General features: G+C 45.6%; 1 protein-coding gene across 4 annotated transcripts; it reads right to left on the bottom strand.

Moving 5' to 3' along the window:
• Nucleotides 1-4,843: 4,843 nt before the first annotated feature.
• Nucleotides 4,844-15,054, bottom strand: ZNF397 (zinc finger protein 397). Of its 4 annotated transcripts, none has more exons than XM_070421190.1 (5): nucleotides 14,996-15,054; nucleotides 13,103-13,594; nucleotides 12,700-12,838; nucleotides 9,279-9,809; nucleotides 4,844-5,147 (listed from the first exon to the last, which is right to left on the bottom strand). In XM_070421190.1, the coding sequence occupies exons 2-5, from the start codon at nucleotides 13,514-13,516 to the stop codon at nucleotides 5,095-5,097; spliced, it is 1,137 nt and encodes a 378-aa protein (XP_070277291.1). In that variant the 5' UTR covers nucleotides 13,517-13,594; nucleotides 14,996-15,054; the 3' UTR covers nucleotides 4,844-5,094. The 4 variants fall into 4 exon arrangements, with proteins under 4 accessions (XP_070277291.1, XP_070277289.1, XP_070277290.1 ...); XM_070421188.1 differs by lacking the exon at nucleotides 4,844-5,147 and adding an exon at nucleotides 6,339-7,694; XM_070421189.1 differs by lacking the exon at nucleotides 4,844-5,147 and adding an exon at nucleotides 7,446-7,698.
• Between the last annotated feature and the right edge of the window lie 1,487 nt (nucleotides 15,055-16,541).

A 16,541-nucleotide genomic window follows, 5' to 3' on the forward strand; every position in this document is an offset into this window, starting at 1 on the left:
GTCTGCCTAAGCGACCCTTTCAACTGGTTGCTATGACAGCGCACTGACCACCAGGGGGCAGATGCTCAACACAGGAGCTGCCCCCCTGGTGGTCAGTGCGCTCCCATAGCCAACCTCCTCCTGCCGGCCAACCTCCCGTGGTCCCTCCCCCAGCTGGCCAGCCCCGATCAGCCTGATTAGTACTGGGTGAGACGACTGATTGGGCCCCTATTGCCGGCCAGGCCAGGGACCCCACCTATGCACCAGGCCTTGAAAAAAAAAATTACATATATATATATATATTAAAAAAAAAAATATATATATATATATATATATATATGGCATAGTGTTGCTTTCTAAAAGTTTGCTTGCCAGCACAGCCCTCATGACCAAGGGATCAGGGTGGAAAGAAGGTCTGAGATGGAGTGGGGAGTGGGCCGCAGAGCATCAGGGTAGGGAAGCTAGTACTGTGTTCTTGGGAATAAAGGGGGAATTCGGAGGAGAATTGAGACTGTTGAGACATGCGACTTGGTTAAGATGCTTGAAAGAAAAGGTACAGGTATGAGCCCTAGCCGGTTTGGCTCAGTGGATAGAGCGGCAGCCCACGGACTGAAGGGTCCCAGGCCTTTGGGGCTCATGTGGGAGGCAACCAATCTGTGTGAGAGATGTTTCTCTCTCTCTGTCTCCCTCCCCCTCTCCCTTCCACTCTCTGAAAACCAATGGGAAAAATATCGGGTGAGGATTAACAATAAAAAAGGTTCAGGTATGAGAAAATGGTGGCTGGCCGAAGTGATGGTTAAGGTAGAGGGAGAGGGCTTCCTGTTCCAGCCCAAGACCCTCTTGAAATATATGAAACCTTCAGAATGCATGAATGAGACCCTGATATACCTGTAAGGAGCTTGTTTGGGTCCAGCTCTCACAAGTAGCAAGTACAGACACTTTTTTTAAAAAACAGCATTACTGAGGCATAAAAGATATACAAGAATTAGCAAATACTAAAACCATACGATTTGATACGTCTTGTCATATGCATACAACCATGAAATCACCACAATCAAAATAGTGAACACATGCAGAAACCCCGAAAACTTTTCTCCTTCTCTTGGTAACACCCCCTCTCCTCCCACAGCCCCCTCCCAGTGGTCTGCTTTCTGTCGCTAAGAATAGTTTTCATTTTCTAGAGATTTTATTAAGTGGAATCATACAGAATGCACTCTTTTTTGGTCAGGTTTCTTTCACTTATTTTGAGACTTACCTGTATTACCATGTGTGTCAATATTCCATTTATTTTTGTGCTAAGTATTCCATTGGATATATGTGCCACAATTTGCTTATCTGATGGGCATTTGGGTTCATTTTTTTTACTATTACAAATAAAACTGCTATGAACACTCATGTATAAGTATTTACATGGACATATTTTTTTTTCTTACATGGTAGGTGTATGTTTAACAGTTTCAGAAACTGCTACACCATTTGCAGAGTGGCTAAACCATTTTGCATCCCTGCCAGCAGTGTATGAGAATGACATTGTTGACATACCACTTTTAATAGGTTTCCAGTAAAACAGAATGAGAAAGCTAATTCTCATGTACCAAGGGAGAGGGTTTTGTTGACCTTTTACCCAGGGGTGATGGTGTGAATATAGATCTTCTGGGTGTTTAATCAAGAAAACCAAACAGGCCCTGACCGGTTTGGCTCAGTGGCTAGAGCGTCGGCCTGCGGACTGAAGGGTCCCAGGTTCGATTCTGGTCAGGGGTGCATGCCTGAGTTGCGGGCTTGATCTCCAGTAGGGGATGTGCAGGAGGCAGCCAATCAGTGGTCCTCTCTCATCATTGATGTTTCTATCTCTCTTTCCCTCTCCCTTCCTCTCTGAAATCAATAAAGATACATATTTTTAAAAAAGAATTAATTTCAATGTAAATATCAATTTCTAGTTCCAAGTAAAAAAGGAACATAAATCCAAATTGTGAAGCCATATTTAAAAATTAACTTTTCTTTTGATCAGATCAGTATTAACAGTAGGCTGCTGCTGTGGTTTTTTTTTTTTTTTTAACATGACATCTAAATGGACAGTGTGACATTAAAAAAAAAATATTTCAGAGAGGAAGGGAGAAGGAGAGAGAGATAGAAACATCAATGATGAGAGAGAATCATTGGTTGGCTGCCTCCTGCACAACTCCTACTGGGGATTGAGCCTACAATCTGGGCATGTGCCCTTTACCGGAATTGAACCTGGGACCCTTCAGTCTGCAGGCCAACGCTCTATCCACTAAGCCAAACCGGCTAGAGCAACAATATGACATTTTTGACACATTGACGTGCATGTCCAATTGACTTCGACTTTTAAAAAAACAGAACCAGTGTTGAAAAATCAGGTTCAGAAAAGGAAATACTGGCCACTATCATCAAAGAAACACCAGACTTCCCCAAGACCTTTAAAGTTGAATTCAGATCAGGTAATTTCCTTTATCTTCAACCAATGAGGTCATTGGCATCAGTATGAAAAATCTTCAATTCTAAGTAACTGAAAATCAAGTCACAGCAGTTTAAACAACCCTTGGTTTGTCTTTCTCACAATGTTGTAGATTGAGCTGTGTCCTGGAAAAATAATATGTTCAAAACCTAACTTCTGGTACCTGCAAATGTGACTTTATTTGGAAATAGGATCTTTGTAGATGTAATCAACTTAAGACGAGGTCATACTGGATTAACATGGGCCCTAATCCAACCACTGGTGTCCTTATAAGAAAAGGTAAGTTCAGACACAGAGGAGAGGTGCCATGTGAGCATGGAGGCAGAGACTAAAGTGAAGCATCCACAAGGCAGAGAACTCCAAGGATGGTCGGCAGCCATTAGAAGTTAGGGCCAGGTAGGGGTCAGCTCCTTCAAAGGGAGCATGGCCCTGCCAGCACCTCTATCTTGGACTTCTAACCTCCGAAGCTGTGAGAATACATTTCTGTTGCATGAAGCCACTCTGTTTGTGGTACCAGAAGTGGGGTGCTGCTGTCACAAACACCCAGTCATGCAGATGTGTATTGAAATTGGGTAATGGCTAGAGGAGTTTTAAGGCTCATGATAGAAAAATAACTAGGATGCCTTGAAGAGATTGTTAGAGAAATATGGACATGAATGGTGATTCTGGAGGGGGCTCAGAAAGAAGTGAAAGGACAGTGAGAACAGCCCTCTCATCTCAGAGAATACATCTGTTGTCACGAACGGAATGTTACTAAAAACCATGAGATTAGAGATACTTCTGGTGAGGACTCAGACAGAAACAAGGGCTTGGTTCTTACAGACCCTGGCTCAGAAGCGAGGACGTTTCTTCCTATTTATGATCACCGAGTTGGGTAGCCGATCCCAGACTCAGAGTGACCTAAGCGCTCTTGAAGTCCTCGGGAGAATCTGTGTGATAGAAGACTGTGTCCTATGGCAAAAGGCATGTACACGCACCAGAGAAAGAAAACATGTTGGAGGCTAGAGGGACAGTTGGGACTGGAGTGTCTGCGTCCCATGACCTGGGGCCCAGGAAACGAAAGCTGACAGGAACATAGGAATGGAAGGCCTGCCTTCCCAGGCTCCACTATTCCTCACTCCGTTCCCTCTCACCACCAGGCTTCCGGATGCTAAGCTACATGGGGGCAATGAATATTTGTTGAATTACCCCCTCAGATTCCTCAAAACTCAACTCTGCTAGTTTTTATTTTGGTAGTTTTAGTTAACATATAATTGCCTCCAGCAATTAACACCTAAGAGAGAGTTTGATTCCTCTCCTATCACGTCCTGATTTCTCTTCCAGATACTGTCGCTTCTGAAGACTTGGTGATCAAAGGTGTTGTGGGTAAGAGGGATGTGAACTTGGGGTGAGAGTCTTGTGTCCAAAAGTTGTGGGATTATCATTAAGTGAGGCCAATCAGAAGACTGAAGACTTCAAATGGATAGTTGCCTTTTTTTTTTTTAATAGATGACAATCACATGATTTCATGTTTTTAATAGCATTTAATAGTTTTTTTTGGTCTGATTGTGAACTGCACATGTTAATAATACAGAAAATGAGGAAGTATAAATCACCCACAATCTCACTTCCCGTAGGAACATTGTTAACATTTTGGAGTATTTTCTGTTTGTTTGTTTTTATCACAACCCTAATTTTTGTGGTAAAAATCTTGTTTGGGAAATCATTTTTAGTGACCGATTTTTAACATTTATACTTCAACTGTTTAGCACTAGAATGTAATGCAAGATGTATTGTAATAAAATTTGAGTTTTAAGTTTTGCTTTGCAATTATTCCCTCAGGAGTAAGGAGCACAAGAATATGACTGGAGATGTGCTGGAGGATGGGGGGAGTTGTGGGAAGAGGCCAGGGAACTGGTGTTCTTTGCTTTTATTCCCTGGGCCAGAAAGTGACTGGAAACTGGCAGCTAGTCCCTGGGCAGCAGTTCACTAGGTACACTTGGGGCTTCACTGTGGTTGAAAGACCATAGGAGTGAGAACAAGTAGCCTCTTTTTAAAAATATATACTTTTATTGATTTCAGAGAGGAAGGGAGAGGGAGATAGAAACATCAAATATGAGAGAGAATAATTCATCAGCTGCCTCCTGCATGCCCCAAACTGGGGATTGAGCCCGCAACCCAGGCATATGCCCCAACCGGGAATGAACCGTGACCTCCTGGTTCATAGGTTGCTGCTCAACCACTGAGCCACGCCAGCCGGGCCACAAATAGCCTCTTGAAACACACACACACATCTGTGCCCACCTTTGAGAGCAAGAGTCAGAGCAATTGCCATGGCCTTCCCCTCCTCTCAGTAGGTCCATACTTGTAAAGAAAAAAAGCCCATGACCTTTTAGATCTGTGACCAGCCAATAAGCCAGCTGCCAGTGACAAGTTTGAGTAGCAATGTCAGGTTCTGGCCCATCAAAAGCAGGAGGTGGATGGACATAAGTGGGGTCTGCCCACAGAGCTCACCTTTCCTCTTGATTTTGCAGAAATGCTCTCCTGGTCAGGTCTTCTGCATGGAAGTCAATCTACCTGGCAACCCTCTGTGGTCTGAGGATTCACTTTATGGGCAAGAGAAGCAAAGGAGTTCATAGGGCTGCTTGGAGAGACCAAGGTCAGATTCGCTTAATTTCTAATCCTCTCAGCTGGACAGTGTTAACTGAAGCCTCTGGAAATGAGGAAGAGGTAGGAAACTAATATTAAGCACCTTGTCTAAATTGCACATTATCTTTATCTTGTTTATTTTTAAAAATGTTTTTATTTCAGAGAGGAAGGGAGAGGGAGAGATAGAAACGTCAATGATGAGAATCAGATTGGTTGCCTCCTACACGCCCCCTACTGGGGATCTGAGCCCACATCCTGGGCGTGTGCCCTGACCGGGTATCAAACCATGACCTCCTGATTCATGGTTCGATGTTTAACCAGCCAGGCTGCACATTATCTTTTAAAATCTGTGGATCTGGACCTAGCTGGTTTGGCTCAGTGGATAAAGCGTGGGCCTATGGACTAAAGGGTCCCGGGTTCAATCCCAACCAAGGGCACAAGCTTGGGTTGCAAGCTTGGCCCTCAGTAGGGGGCGTGCAGGAGACAGCCACTCGATGATTCTCTCTCATCATTGATGTTTCTTTCTCTTCCTCTTCCTTCCTCTCTGAAATCAATAAAAATAAAATAAAATCTATGAATCTGTTGTGCAAGATCCATTTAAGGTAAACATTGTTCCCCCCCGGGACTACCTCTATCCCAAAAGAAACAAGGCCTGAGCAAAAGGGAAAGACATGAATTACTTTCCATCCAGCTGGTGAAGGATAAAACAATTACCTTTGACATCTAGCTTATATTGGTGCCCTCCCCTCCCCTTTATATACACGTAGAATGTTGAAGCTCTAACTGTAAGGGATCGCCTACTTCAGCTCCTTTAAACTGAGGGTCCAGACTGTCAGGTGACTTGCTTACAGCTGCAGAATGAATGGAAAAGAACTAGCAAGAACAAAGGTCTCTGCTTCAAGGCTATTCCTTTTCTCACCTGTAAATCTCCTTCATGCAAATAGTTCACATGTGCAGATTTATAATTTGTAGCAGACATTGTGTATATATTAGTGTGAGATGGGTATGTCTACCATTGTCATTTACCAACAAGGAAGTCACAATCCGAGTTAACAAATTAGCTAATCTCCTAGGACTTGGAAGAGATGCTATGGAGAGTATGTGCTTTTCTTAATACTTCTCCACGACCCTGGGCTTCCACTCCCTTTCATACCCTTTCTCTCTAATTTTAGAGTTTTAAATATATATTGCAAGAAAATTTGGAAGACACAGAAAAGTGTAAGAGAAAATGAAATAATCTATGTCATCACTCAGATCCAATATAGCACTTTAAGATTTATTTCCAGTATTTAATGCATAAATATATTTTTACATGGAATCATACTGTACATAATTGTCTTTTATTTTTACATAAGATAATAATGCTTTGTCATTTATATCAACATCACTTTTAAGACTGTATACATCCCTGCTGGTTTCTGAAGCATAATTTATAGGTAGAATGTGAAAGTCAAAAGGCAATGCTTAAGGCTTCTGGTTTGATTGCCAGAGGCAGTATCTACTCACATCCCACTTGCAACATCAGCGTCCCAGTTTCCCTGAATTGTTAGTTGTGTGAGGGACATCTCAACTCTTGCTTCAATATAGCGTTTTTAATTCCAGCAAGGCTGAACACTTAGTGTGCATTGAATTTATTCTTTTGTGTTTTGCCTATTTAAGAAACCTTTTTTCTGTTGTGACTTTCTAGTGGGGAGACAGTGTAGAGCAACAGAAGGGTTCTGGATTCCTACTGCCTGGTTCAGTCACCTCACCACTGTGTAGCGACATGACAGAGTAAGCCGTGATCCTAAGCCTTCATTCCTTGTCTGCAAAATATGGGCGTCTGACAAATAACGAGTACATATACACAAAGCCCGAACAAGTACCTATTGCGTTTCTTATTGATCTGTGTAAGAACTCTCTGTGTAAAGAATATCCTCCTTCTGTAATAGATGGTGTATCATTCCTAGTTAGTTTGTCCTACGCTTTCAGTTTGGATCTTTGTGGAAGAAAACAGGAGTTGACTAGCTCTTGTTACATGTTACCATCTTTTCCAAATGATCCTCTCCCTTTCTTTTTTCATTCTAAGCTTGTGCAGTTAGCCCTCCTGCCGTTCCTGCTGGTTAATACACGCTCATCTGCGTATGCCCCACTGGAGTACTCGCTCTCTATTTATCCTCTGCATGCCCATAGGTTTCTATTTTTGGTGAGTGATAACTGTTAGGTATTTTGAATAACGTTTTTCTGTTGCTGGCTAGCTTATACCCCTTTCCACATTGTAGAGAAGTACCAGTCTAGGGGTACTTTTCCGGCCCGGTCCCTCAGAAGATGGGAATCTCTGGATGGACCATGACTGTTGCCACTTCCCTTTAGCTTTGTCTTGAACGAATTCATAAAGACTGAATGCTGCTGATATAAAACAAAACTGTGTGTGAGGTGCTTGGAGAATAAGTCACAGACCCAGCAACTGACAAATGTTCTTCAGCACCAGAGCCCAAGGCAGTGCAGGAGGAACTGTGGGGTGCAGCCCCCAGTGATATGGTAGCCACAGCAGCTTCTGATCCTGAGCACTGGAAGGTGGAAGTTGATAGCAGCTTTGTCAGTCTTACTGGTAAGAACCAAAGATGTCCTTCTGTCTGGGAGAGGGACATTTAGACAGACTCTCAACCTCCAGGCTGAGGTCCTTCTGGCCCCACCCCCACCCCCACGAAAGGTCTAGCCTACAGGTAGGGCAAGGAAACTACTTATTAACCCTTTTTCTGGGTCACACCAGATGAAGACAAAACTCACCACCCCATGGTCCAAGGACTCCAGGGTTTTTCTATTAACAAACTTCTCCTGGCTCCTATTTTACTGTAGGCACTGCTTAAGAGACTGGCTGCATCCACACGTCTTACAAACCTGACTCTACTTCACCAGGAACTCACCCAGCATGCTCCACACCAAGGGGACTTTTAATTTCTCAGACTTTCTTCCGGGCCTGTGTCTATGTTCCCCCTCATCCTTCAGATCATTTTTCCTTGACTAAGGTTGGGTTAGGGACTCCTTAATGGCACGTGGCACTGATCATACTAGTGTCATGGCTGGTTTGCCCTGCTCATTAAACTGTACAAAATGTCTTCATTTTCTATTATACCTAGTTCCTGGCACAAAGCAAGCACTCAAAAAGAACTGCTGGATAAATTAATCTGAATTATTGTCTCACTCTGGTCGGCCCTGGGCTCATTAAGTCACTAATGAAACTGTTCCCCTATCGGTCTTGCTGTCCTGTCACTGTTCTTAATTGATTAGTAAACTTTTGCTTCTTGAGACGAAATGTCCCTCATATTGTCCACACTGTCCCCCAAGCCTGGCACACCAGCGATCAGACGCAGTGACAGAGCATGGACTGCTTACCTCTTCATGACATTCTCCTGGAAACTGAGGTTTCAATGCAAAAGTCCCATTTTTCCTATTTCCTGAGTATTCCTAATGATGAGAGAAAAGGAGGAAGCAACAATTCTTCCATCCACTGTTCTGACTAGTCACAGGAAAAGCTTTCCAGGGACAATGTGCATGCGCACGGGGGAGTGCTGCATAAAGTCAGACTGACTCGAGACCTAGGAGTTCACAACCTTCACGGAGTCTTGCTCAAAGTAAACCCTTTTGATGAACAAACATAAACATTTGACCGAAGTATTTACAATATTCATTGTATTCACTAGTTACTTTACAGTGTGGACTCTCTGATGGCGCATGAGGACTGATCTGTGCCGGAAAGCCTTCCCACATTCATTACATATGTAAGCCTCATCCCCAGAGTGGATTCTCTGATGCTGAACAAGGGCTGAGCTCCTTTTGAATGTTTTGCCACATTCAATACACTGATACGGTTCCTCTCCACTATGAATTCTCTGATGTCTAATGAGGTTTGAGCTCAAACTGAAGGCTCTTCCACACTCATTGCATTCATAGGGCTTCTCTCCACTATGTATTCTCTGATGGGTTATCAGCTCCGAGCTCTGCCTGAACGCTTTCCCACATTCATTACATTCATAAGGTCTCTCTCCTGTGTGGATTCGCTGGTGTCTTACAAGCTTTGAGCTTTGGCTAAAGGTTTTCCCACACTCATTACACTCATAGGGTTTCTCACCAGTATGAATTCTTTGATGGATGATGAGATATGAACTTTGACTGAATGCTTTGCCACATTCATTACACTTACAAGCTTTCTCACCTGTATGAATTTTCCGATGTCTAATGAGGGCCGAGCTCTGATTGAAGGCTTTTCCACACTCACTACATTCATAGGCTTTCTCACCACTGTGGATTCTCTGATGAATAATCAGATATGACCTCAAGCTAAAGGCCTTCCCACACTGGCTGCATTTGTAGGGCTTTTCTCCGGTATGGATTCTCTGATGTTGTGTTAGAGAGGAATGCTGTTTAAAGCTGTGCCCACATACATCACATCTATGAGGTCTCTCTTCTGTAGGAACTTTCTGAAATGTTCTAGAGCTTGTACTTAGAATCAGGCTTCTCTGCGGCTCATGGTGGAATCTCTTTCCTAGAGATCTGTGTGTGATGGCTTGACTACAACTGCCTGCTGGGGAAGGGGAGCTTCCTAATTTCTCCCCTGAAGCACTTCCTTGCAGCCTCTTGAAGTGGCTTTTGTGTTCACTAATTCTTCCGAATGAGAGTTCCTGGAGAAGTCCTGCTTTTCCTCCTGAAATATCCTTCTTTGCTGCTGATCCATTGTTCTCACAATCTGAAATGATAATAGCAAAAACCAAATTTTTAGTTTCTCCAATCACTCTCAATACTCACTTTCTATGTGAGAGAAAACAGATGCTCCAACCACAAAAGATGTCTCTATTCACATATATCTGTAACACTGACTCTGTGGACACCTCCTCCCTTCCAGAAACAGCTATATTAGCCTGATTTCTGTGGCTGTTCCTTCTCAGAGTCAAGACCAACCACTCAAACATGAGTTCTTTCAAATTTTGTGCTGGGCTCTCATGTATCATCCCCAGTCTACAAAATGTCCATCCCCTAGACTTCAATTACTAATGTACGTATGTTATACGCTAATCAGATCCCCAGTTCTATCCTGTTTCCTCTGATAAGCTCTAGACTTGCATATCCAATGCTGACTGGACATATTACTTGTGAATATTTCACAAGCACCTAAATACAACATCGGTGTGTTTTTGCCTTTATGTTTTCCATGTATATGAAATAGGCCTACTATTAACCAAGCAGTTTAAGACTGAAACCTGAAACCTGAACTCCTAGCCACATGCTCCACTTTAACAATGACCAGCTACTGCAATACAATAAATACCGATAAGCAGGAGTTGGCTTTGATATTTCCCACCTCTCACCACAATACACCTTGATTTATTCACCGTGGCCACTTGATTACAACAGTTTCTAACAGGGCTCTATCTATTCTTAACTTCAAATGCATTCTCCATCCTGCAACTAAATTTTAAAACACACACCCAATCATGTCATTCCCTTGTCCAAATCCCTTCACATGTACCTACTGCACTGTACAAACTAAGTAGAATGACATACAGGTTTCCACAATCTGGGTCCCATTTTCCTGTCTAGTTTCTCTTACCACCTCTCCCCTATAAATTCTCTGTTCAAGTTAAATTGAATTTTCTGCAATTCCCACAATGGGCTAGCTAGACTATAGCCGCTATAGTCTCTCACCTTCAGGACTTGGCGGCCTTTGCTTGTGTGATACTATCTAATAAAGAGTGAATATGCTAATTGACCCTCACACTGTCACAAAGATGGCAGTACCCACAGCCAATAAGGAGGGAATATGCTAATTGACCGCCCTGCCCTCAAAAGATGGCAGCGCCCACAGCCAATAAGGAGGGAATATGCGAATTGACTGCCTGCCTTCAAAGATGGCGGCACCCACAGCCAATAAGGAGGGAATATGCTAATTGACTGCCACACCCTAAAAGATGGCGGCGCCCAGTCCCATCAGCCCTGCCGGGGTGGCAGCCACGTGCTTGCCTCTGGAGTCCCCCAGTCCCCTCAGCCCCCCAGGGCTGCCCGAGGCTCAGGTAACCAGGGCTGGCCGAGGCTTGCGCTACTGGCAGTGGCAGCAGCAGAGGTGTGATGGGGCATCGCCTTCCCCTGATCGCTGGGTTGCGTCCTGCCCCTGAGGGCTCCCAGACTGTGAGAGGGGTTAGGCCAGGCTGAGGAACCACCCTCCAGTGCATGAATTTTCATGCACCAGGCCTCTAGTATTATAATTAACTAGAGGGCCGGTGCATGGGTAGGGTCCCTAGGCCTGGCTGGCCAGGGTCTTTCTTCCTTTGTTCAGCGCACATCATAGCGAGTGATTGAACTCCCAGTCTCCTGGTCAAACTCCCATGGGGACAATTTTCATATTAGGCTTTTATATATATAGATATTTGTTCTTCATCCCCAGTTCTGGGCAGTGTTTAAATTTCCTAAGTGGTAGATGTGAGAGGAGTGCCTTCTGTTATTCATAAGCCCCTACCAACCATACCTGGGTTTATGCTAATGAGTTGACTCTTGGAGGCAGGCTGATTGCCATAGGAACCAACCAAGTGATTAGAACATTGGAACTTTCAGCCCCATTCCCTGACCTTCAGGAAGAAGGGTTGGGTTGAGTTAGCTAATCATCAACAGCCAATGATTTAATCAATTGTGCCCAGGTAATGAAACCTCCATAAAAACCTTAAAGGGGTTCAGAGAGCTTCCAGGATGGTGAATGCATCCAAGTGCCAGGAGAATGGCACCCCAAACTTCACAGCTACAGAAGCTCTGCACTCAGGACCTTTCTGGACTTTACCCTATGTACCACTAGTTCATTTGTATCCTTTATAATAAATCAGTAGTAGTAAGTAAGGTGTTTCCCTGAGTCCTGTGAGCCATTCGAGCAAATTATGAAACCTGGAGGGGTCATGGAACTGCCAATTCACAAAAGTCAGATGTGTGGGTAACCTGGACTCATTACATGCAACTGGCATCTGTAGTGGGGGTCAGTCTTGTGGGACTGAAACCTTAACCTGTGGGATCTGCACTCATTTTGGGGAGTTAGTGTCAGAACTGCTTACTGTGAGGGAAAACCTCATACATCCGGTGTCAGAAATATTGAGACAGTCTTTTCCTTTAGCCTATTTTCCCACCTATTTACCTGGCTTTTTCCCACTTCTAGTTCAAGTCTTAGATGTGTCTTTAAGAATTATTCCTTGAACCGCTAAGATTGGGTATAGTGCCCAGTGCCTACTCTTATTCTATAATTTACTACACTATACTGCAATTGCCTTTTTGCTTGTCCACCACCTACATAAACCTAAAAGTTCCTTAAAGATAGAGACCCAGTGCCTATCACCATATCAGACATGTATTAGTATCCAGGTAAGATATATAATGAAGGAATAAGTAAAGAAACAACAGGGAAACTGACACAAGGAAGCCTGACTGTGATTTGTGAAGGTTGCTGAATACAAAGTGGCTAAATTCTAGGTCAGAACACCTCTGGCCTAGAATAATAAAGATGAGGCTTACATGTGGCATGTTTGTAAAATGCAATTCATTGTGTATCTTCAAGGCCAGAGGCCTAACTGATAACAATTCCCAGATGAATTTCTGTTTCTTACCACTTTGGGAGGAAAGGCAAGGTTCCCAAGGTTTCAGCTGTGCCTTTAAAGGCTGGAGTTGGATGTTTAACTCTTGGGATGCTCCAAGCCGTGTCCAATCCTTCCAGGGTAATGCTTGTCCTTGTGGACTAGCCGGAATCTGAAACCAGTGAAATATGGTTAGCGTGGTGAGAAAATCCTTAGGGAAACGCTTAGTAAAAATCTCAGAGGTTAACAAAGACATCCCCGGGCATGAGGGACAAGGGAAAAACGACTACTATGGTAGAGAAGGGCATGGCCCTCGTAGTCACATCAGGGTCATGGTTCAGTAGAGACACATTTTCATCCTACTGTTGTTATGACGCCACATGCTCCAGTGTGTAAATTCCTTTTCCCACAACATAGTGCATCGCCCTGTTCCCACCTGCTGTCCAGGATCATCAAATTCCCTCTCCAAATCCTCCAACAGAGTCACAGCTTCCTCGCCACTTTTTGGACCATATTGTTGAACCCAGGCCTGCAGCTCCTCAGGCAGGATGCTCAGGAACTGCTCCAGCACCAGCAGCTCCAGAATCTGCTCCTTCGTGTGCAACTCCGGCATGAGCCACTGGTAGCACAGCTCCTGGAGTCGGCCCAGGGCCTCCCGGGGCCCAGGTGTCTCCTGGTAGCAAAACTTTCTGAACTGCTGGCGAAACAATTCTTGGCAAGATCGGGTACTCCCATTCTGCTTTAATTTCTGCCCCCAGGGAAGGCTTTCTTCTACTTTCACTAGTATTAGTTCTCGTTCCTGAGGATCTGGAGGTAGCAGGGTTGAAACGGCTCTGGATTCCACAGCCATTCCGGCCTGAAACAGCTGAGAAAAAACCTCACAACTGGGTTCTCTACTTCAGAAGTTCTTTGAGTAACCTCTTCTTTCCTGAAGGGTGAAAAAGCACTGTTAACTTACAGCAGTAAAAAAAAACCTTGAAGAACTGATAATAATAAACATCAGTCAGCCCAGCAACATACTGAAAGGGAGCTAGTTTGAGATTGTAAATAAATAATAATCAAGTGACAAACTAAAAATCACTCATGTCTTTCTCTCCTATTTTGTAGGATTTCTACCACCAATTCTATAAGAAATTATTTTAGAAGCAAAATAATGCAATATTAACATGAGTCACATACTGAGAAATTTCCTTTAATTCTTTCAATTCTGATGCATCGAGGAGAAAAATCTGTCTTTAACACGTATGTAAAACTTGCAGAACTCTTTTTTAAAAAATATATTTTTATTGATTTCAGAGAGGAAGGGAGAGGGAGAAAATCATTGATCGGCTGCCTCCTGCAGGGCCCCCACTGGGGATCAAGCCTGCAACCCGGGCATGTGCCCTTGACTGGAATCAATCATGGCGGACGCTCCATCCACTGAGCCAGGCAGGGCAGAACTCCCTCTTTAATAAAGTTATACGCCTCACACTACCAACGGTAACAGTATCTAGCTTGGATTTAAAAATGCTGATTTTAAAGTATATATTTTTAGTAACCTATCTATGGCAAATAGTGTCGATTCATTTAAGGTAGTAGAACACTTTTTTAGAATGCATATTAAACATTATTTGATTTAAATAAAAGATATTGTTGACTATTTGCCATTTGATCAATGTTGGTATTCACTGAATTTCTTCAAGGATCACTGAGGAACGAATTATGGGCTCTGTCCGGAGCCCCGTAATAGGATGCAAAGGTTTTTGCTCCTGAATAAATGGCTCTCCCTAGGAATAACCAAGAAGAACTTGTTAAATGCTTACCACGTGTCCCAAACCCTGTCAGATACAGAGACAAGTGAGAAGCCAGTCTCAGCTCTCAAGCAGCTTAGGATAAACCGGAGTAAACATTTTTAAAAAGTGAAATATGGCAACGAGCACGTATTACATTTTCTGATAAAGGTCAGGCAGGCTCTGCGTTGGGATGGGGGACTGTCCACCGGAGGGTAGGTATGCCCTTGAGCGAGCAGGACAGTAACACTTAACCCCAACACGCCCATCAGCTGGCGAGGTGAGAATATTGAGGCTGCAGATCCGGTTTATTCAGCTCCGCCGCACCGGCCTTTCTGCTTTATATTCGGTTCGGCCGCAGCCTTTGCAAGACCGGGGCGGTGGGGAGCAGTGCCCTCCCCGCGGGACGCAGGGACCCGCGCGCCGGCCTCATCGCGTCCCCAGGTCGCCAGCAGGCGCCGCCTCACGAGGGGCCGCGGCCGCGGGACGGGCCGCCGAGGAGCGGGCTCTGCCCCCCGCGCCCTCCCGCCTCCCTCCGCCTCGGGGCCCGCGTCCCTCACCGCAGAGCCAGCAGCGGCGAGCGGGCCAGCGACCCGGCGGCGAGACACAAAGACCGGAAGTGCACCCCCGCGGCCTTCCGCCCGCGACTCCCCGAGCCCCCTCCGCCCCGCCCCGCGCCCACGGACAGCCAATCAGCGCCCTGGATCCTGTCCTTCCCACCGCCCGCCCCCTGCGTCCGCGGACCCGCGGAGCCAGGACTCCCGGCCGGGAGCGTGGACGGCGCGGCGGATGGGCGGGCGGGGGCGCCGTGAGAGGCCGCCCTCCTCACCTGGGCCGCCCGCCGCCCACCACCTCCCACCGCCTTCTTCTCTCTCCACCCTCCGCCGCCCTCCATGTTGATGCCCAGTCCCTCCCGGTGCGTCCACCTCCGATGCTTTAGGAACGTGTTCCTGTATTCCCAGTGCTGTTCCCGGGCTCCCACAAAAGTCCGCACGTGGACAAACAGGCCGAATAAACGGTAACAACTTGTGCTGCTCTGCTCAGCAGCTCGGCTGTAGCCACGTCCCCCGGTCGCAGCCGCAGGCGCTGCCCAGAGCCAAGCCGCCCGCGGCCCGGGCGCCGGTCCCCGAGCAGGGACGCGGGGCTCTCCCGCCCCGCCCTCCGAGCGGTTCCGTGTTCACGGACCCCGGCTGCCAGGACACTTAGTGTTTAGATTTCCCCCGGCCATTTAGTGGGTGAAACGGTGTGTCCTGTTGTGTTTAAACTCGGTCGCTTGGGCATAAGGTAGTTCCCTCTCCTGGTTACCGACCATGTACGGTTCTTCAGTGGCTTTTCCCATGTTTAAAGTTGCAAACATGTCCCCTTTTATTTGTATTTAATTATTTTTAAAATGTTAGTACAAGGTGACATACATAAAAAGACACGTATTTGGGGAAAAATTCATTAGCATGCAGAGCTATTAGTGACTTACTAACTCATTCTTTTTTTTTTTTAAACATTTTTATTGATTCCAGAGAGGAAGGGAGAGGGAGAGCAAGAAACATCAATGCCTCCTGCACGCCCCACACTGGGGGTGGAGCCCGCAACCTGGGCCCGTGTCCTGACCAGGAATTGAACCCTGACCTCCTGGTTCATAGGGGGATCGCTCAACCCCTGAGCCATGCCTGCTGGGCCGGCTCATTCTTCATCACCGTGCAGTGAACATGGCAGGTTTACAAAGCCAGAGAACAAAGGAGATGGCCTGTGTTTCAGCTCTTTGCATCCAGCCTCCTATATCGAGAAGCCTACCACTTAGGAGCAGAACTGTTGAAGGGGGGAAGGAATGCTTTCAACGGTGGGGGCAGAAAACCGTCCTAAATGTCCATCGTTTAAGCCTTTTGTTATCCCACTCAGCTAGCTGTGTGAAGGGAAGGCGCGCCCAGAGCTGGGTAATTCCCATGGCCGATGACATCGTCCCGGGACCAGGTCCCCTTCCTATGTCTGCTCTGCCCTCTTAGTGACTCGGCTTGTTCTGCACGCTGCCTCCCTCACGGCCCTAACACAGCTGTCTCGGTGCAGATGACAGAGGATGCCAGAAGCAGAGAAAGGGAGCACCTGCCCTTTTGA

Source organism: Myotis yumanensis, unplaced genomic scaffold, assembly GCF_028538775.1.
Source record: "Myotis yumanensis isolate MYYU_CA2020_CCGP unplaced genomic scaffold, mMyoYum1.0.hap1 SCAF_7, whole genome shotgun sequence".
NCBI classification, from domain to species: domain Eukaryota; kingdom Metazoa; phylum Chordata; class Mammalia; order Chiroptera; family Vespertilionidae; genus Myotis; species Myotis yumanensis.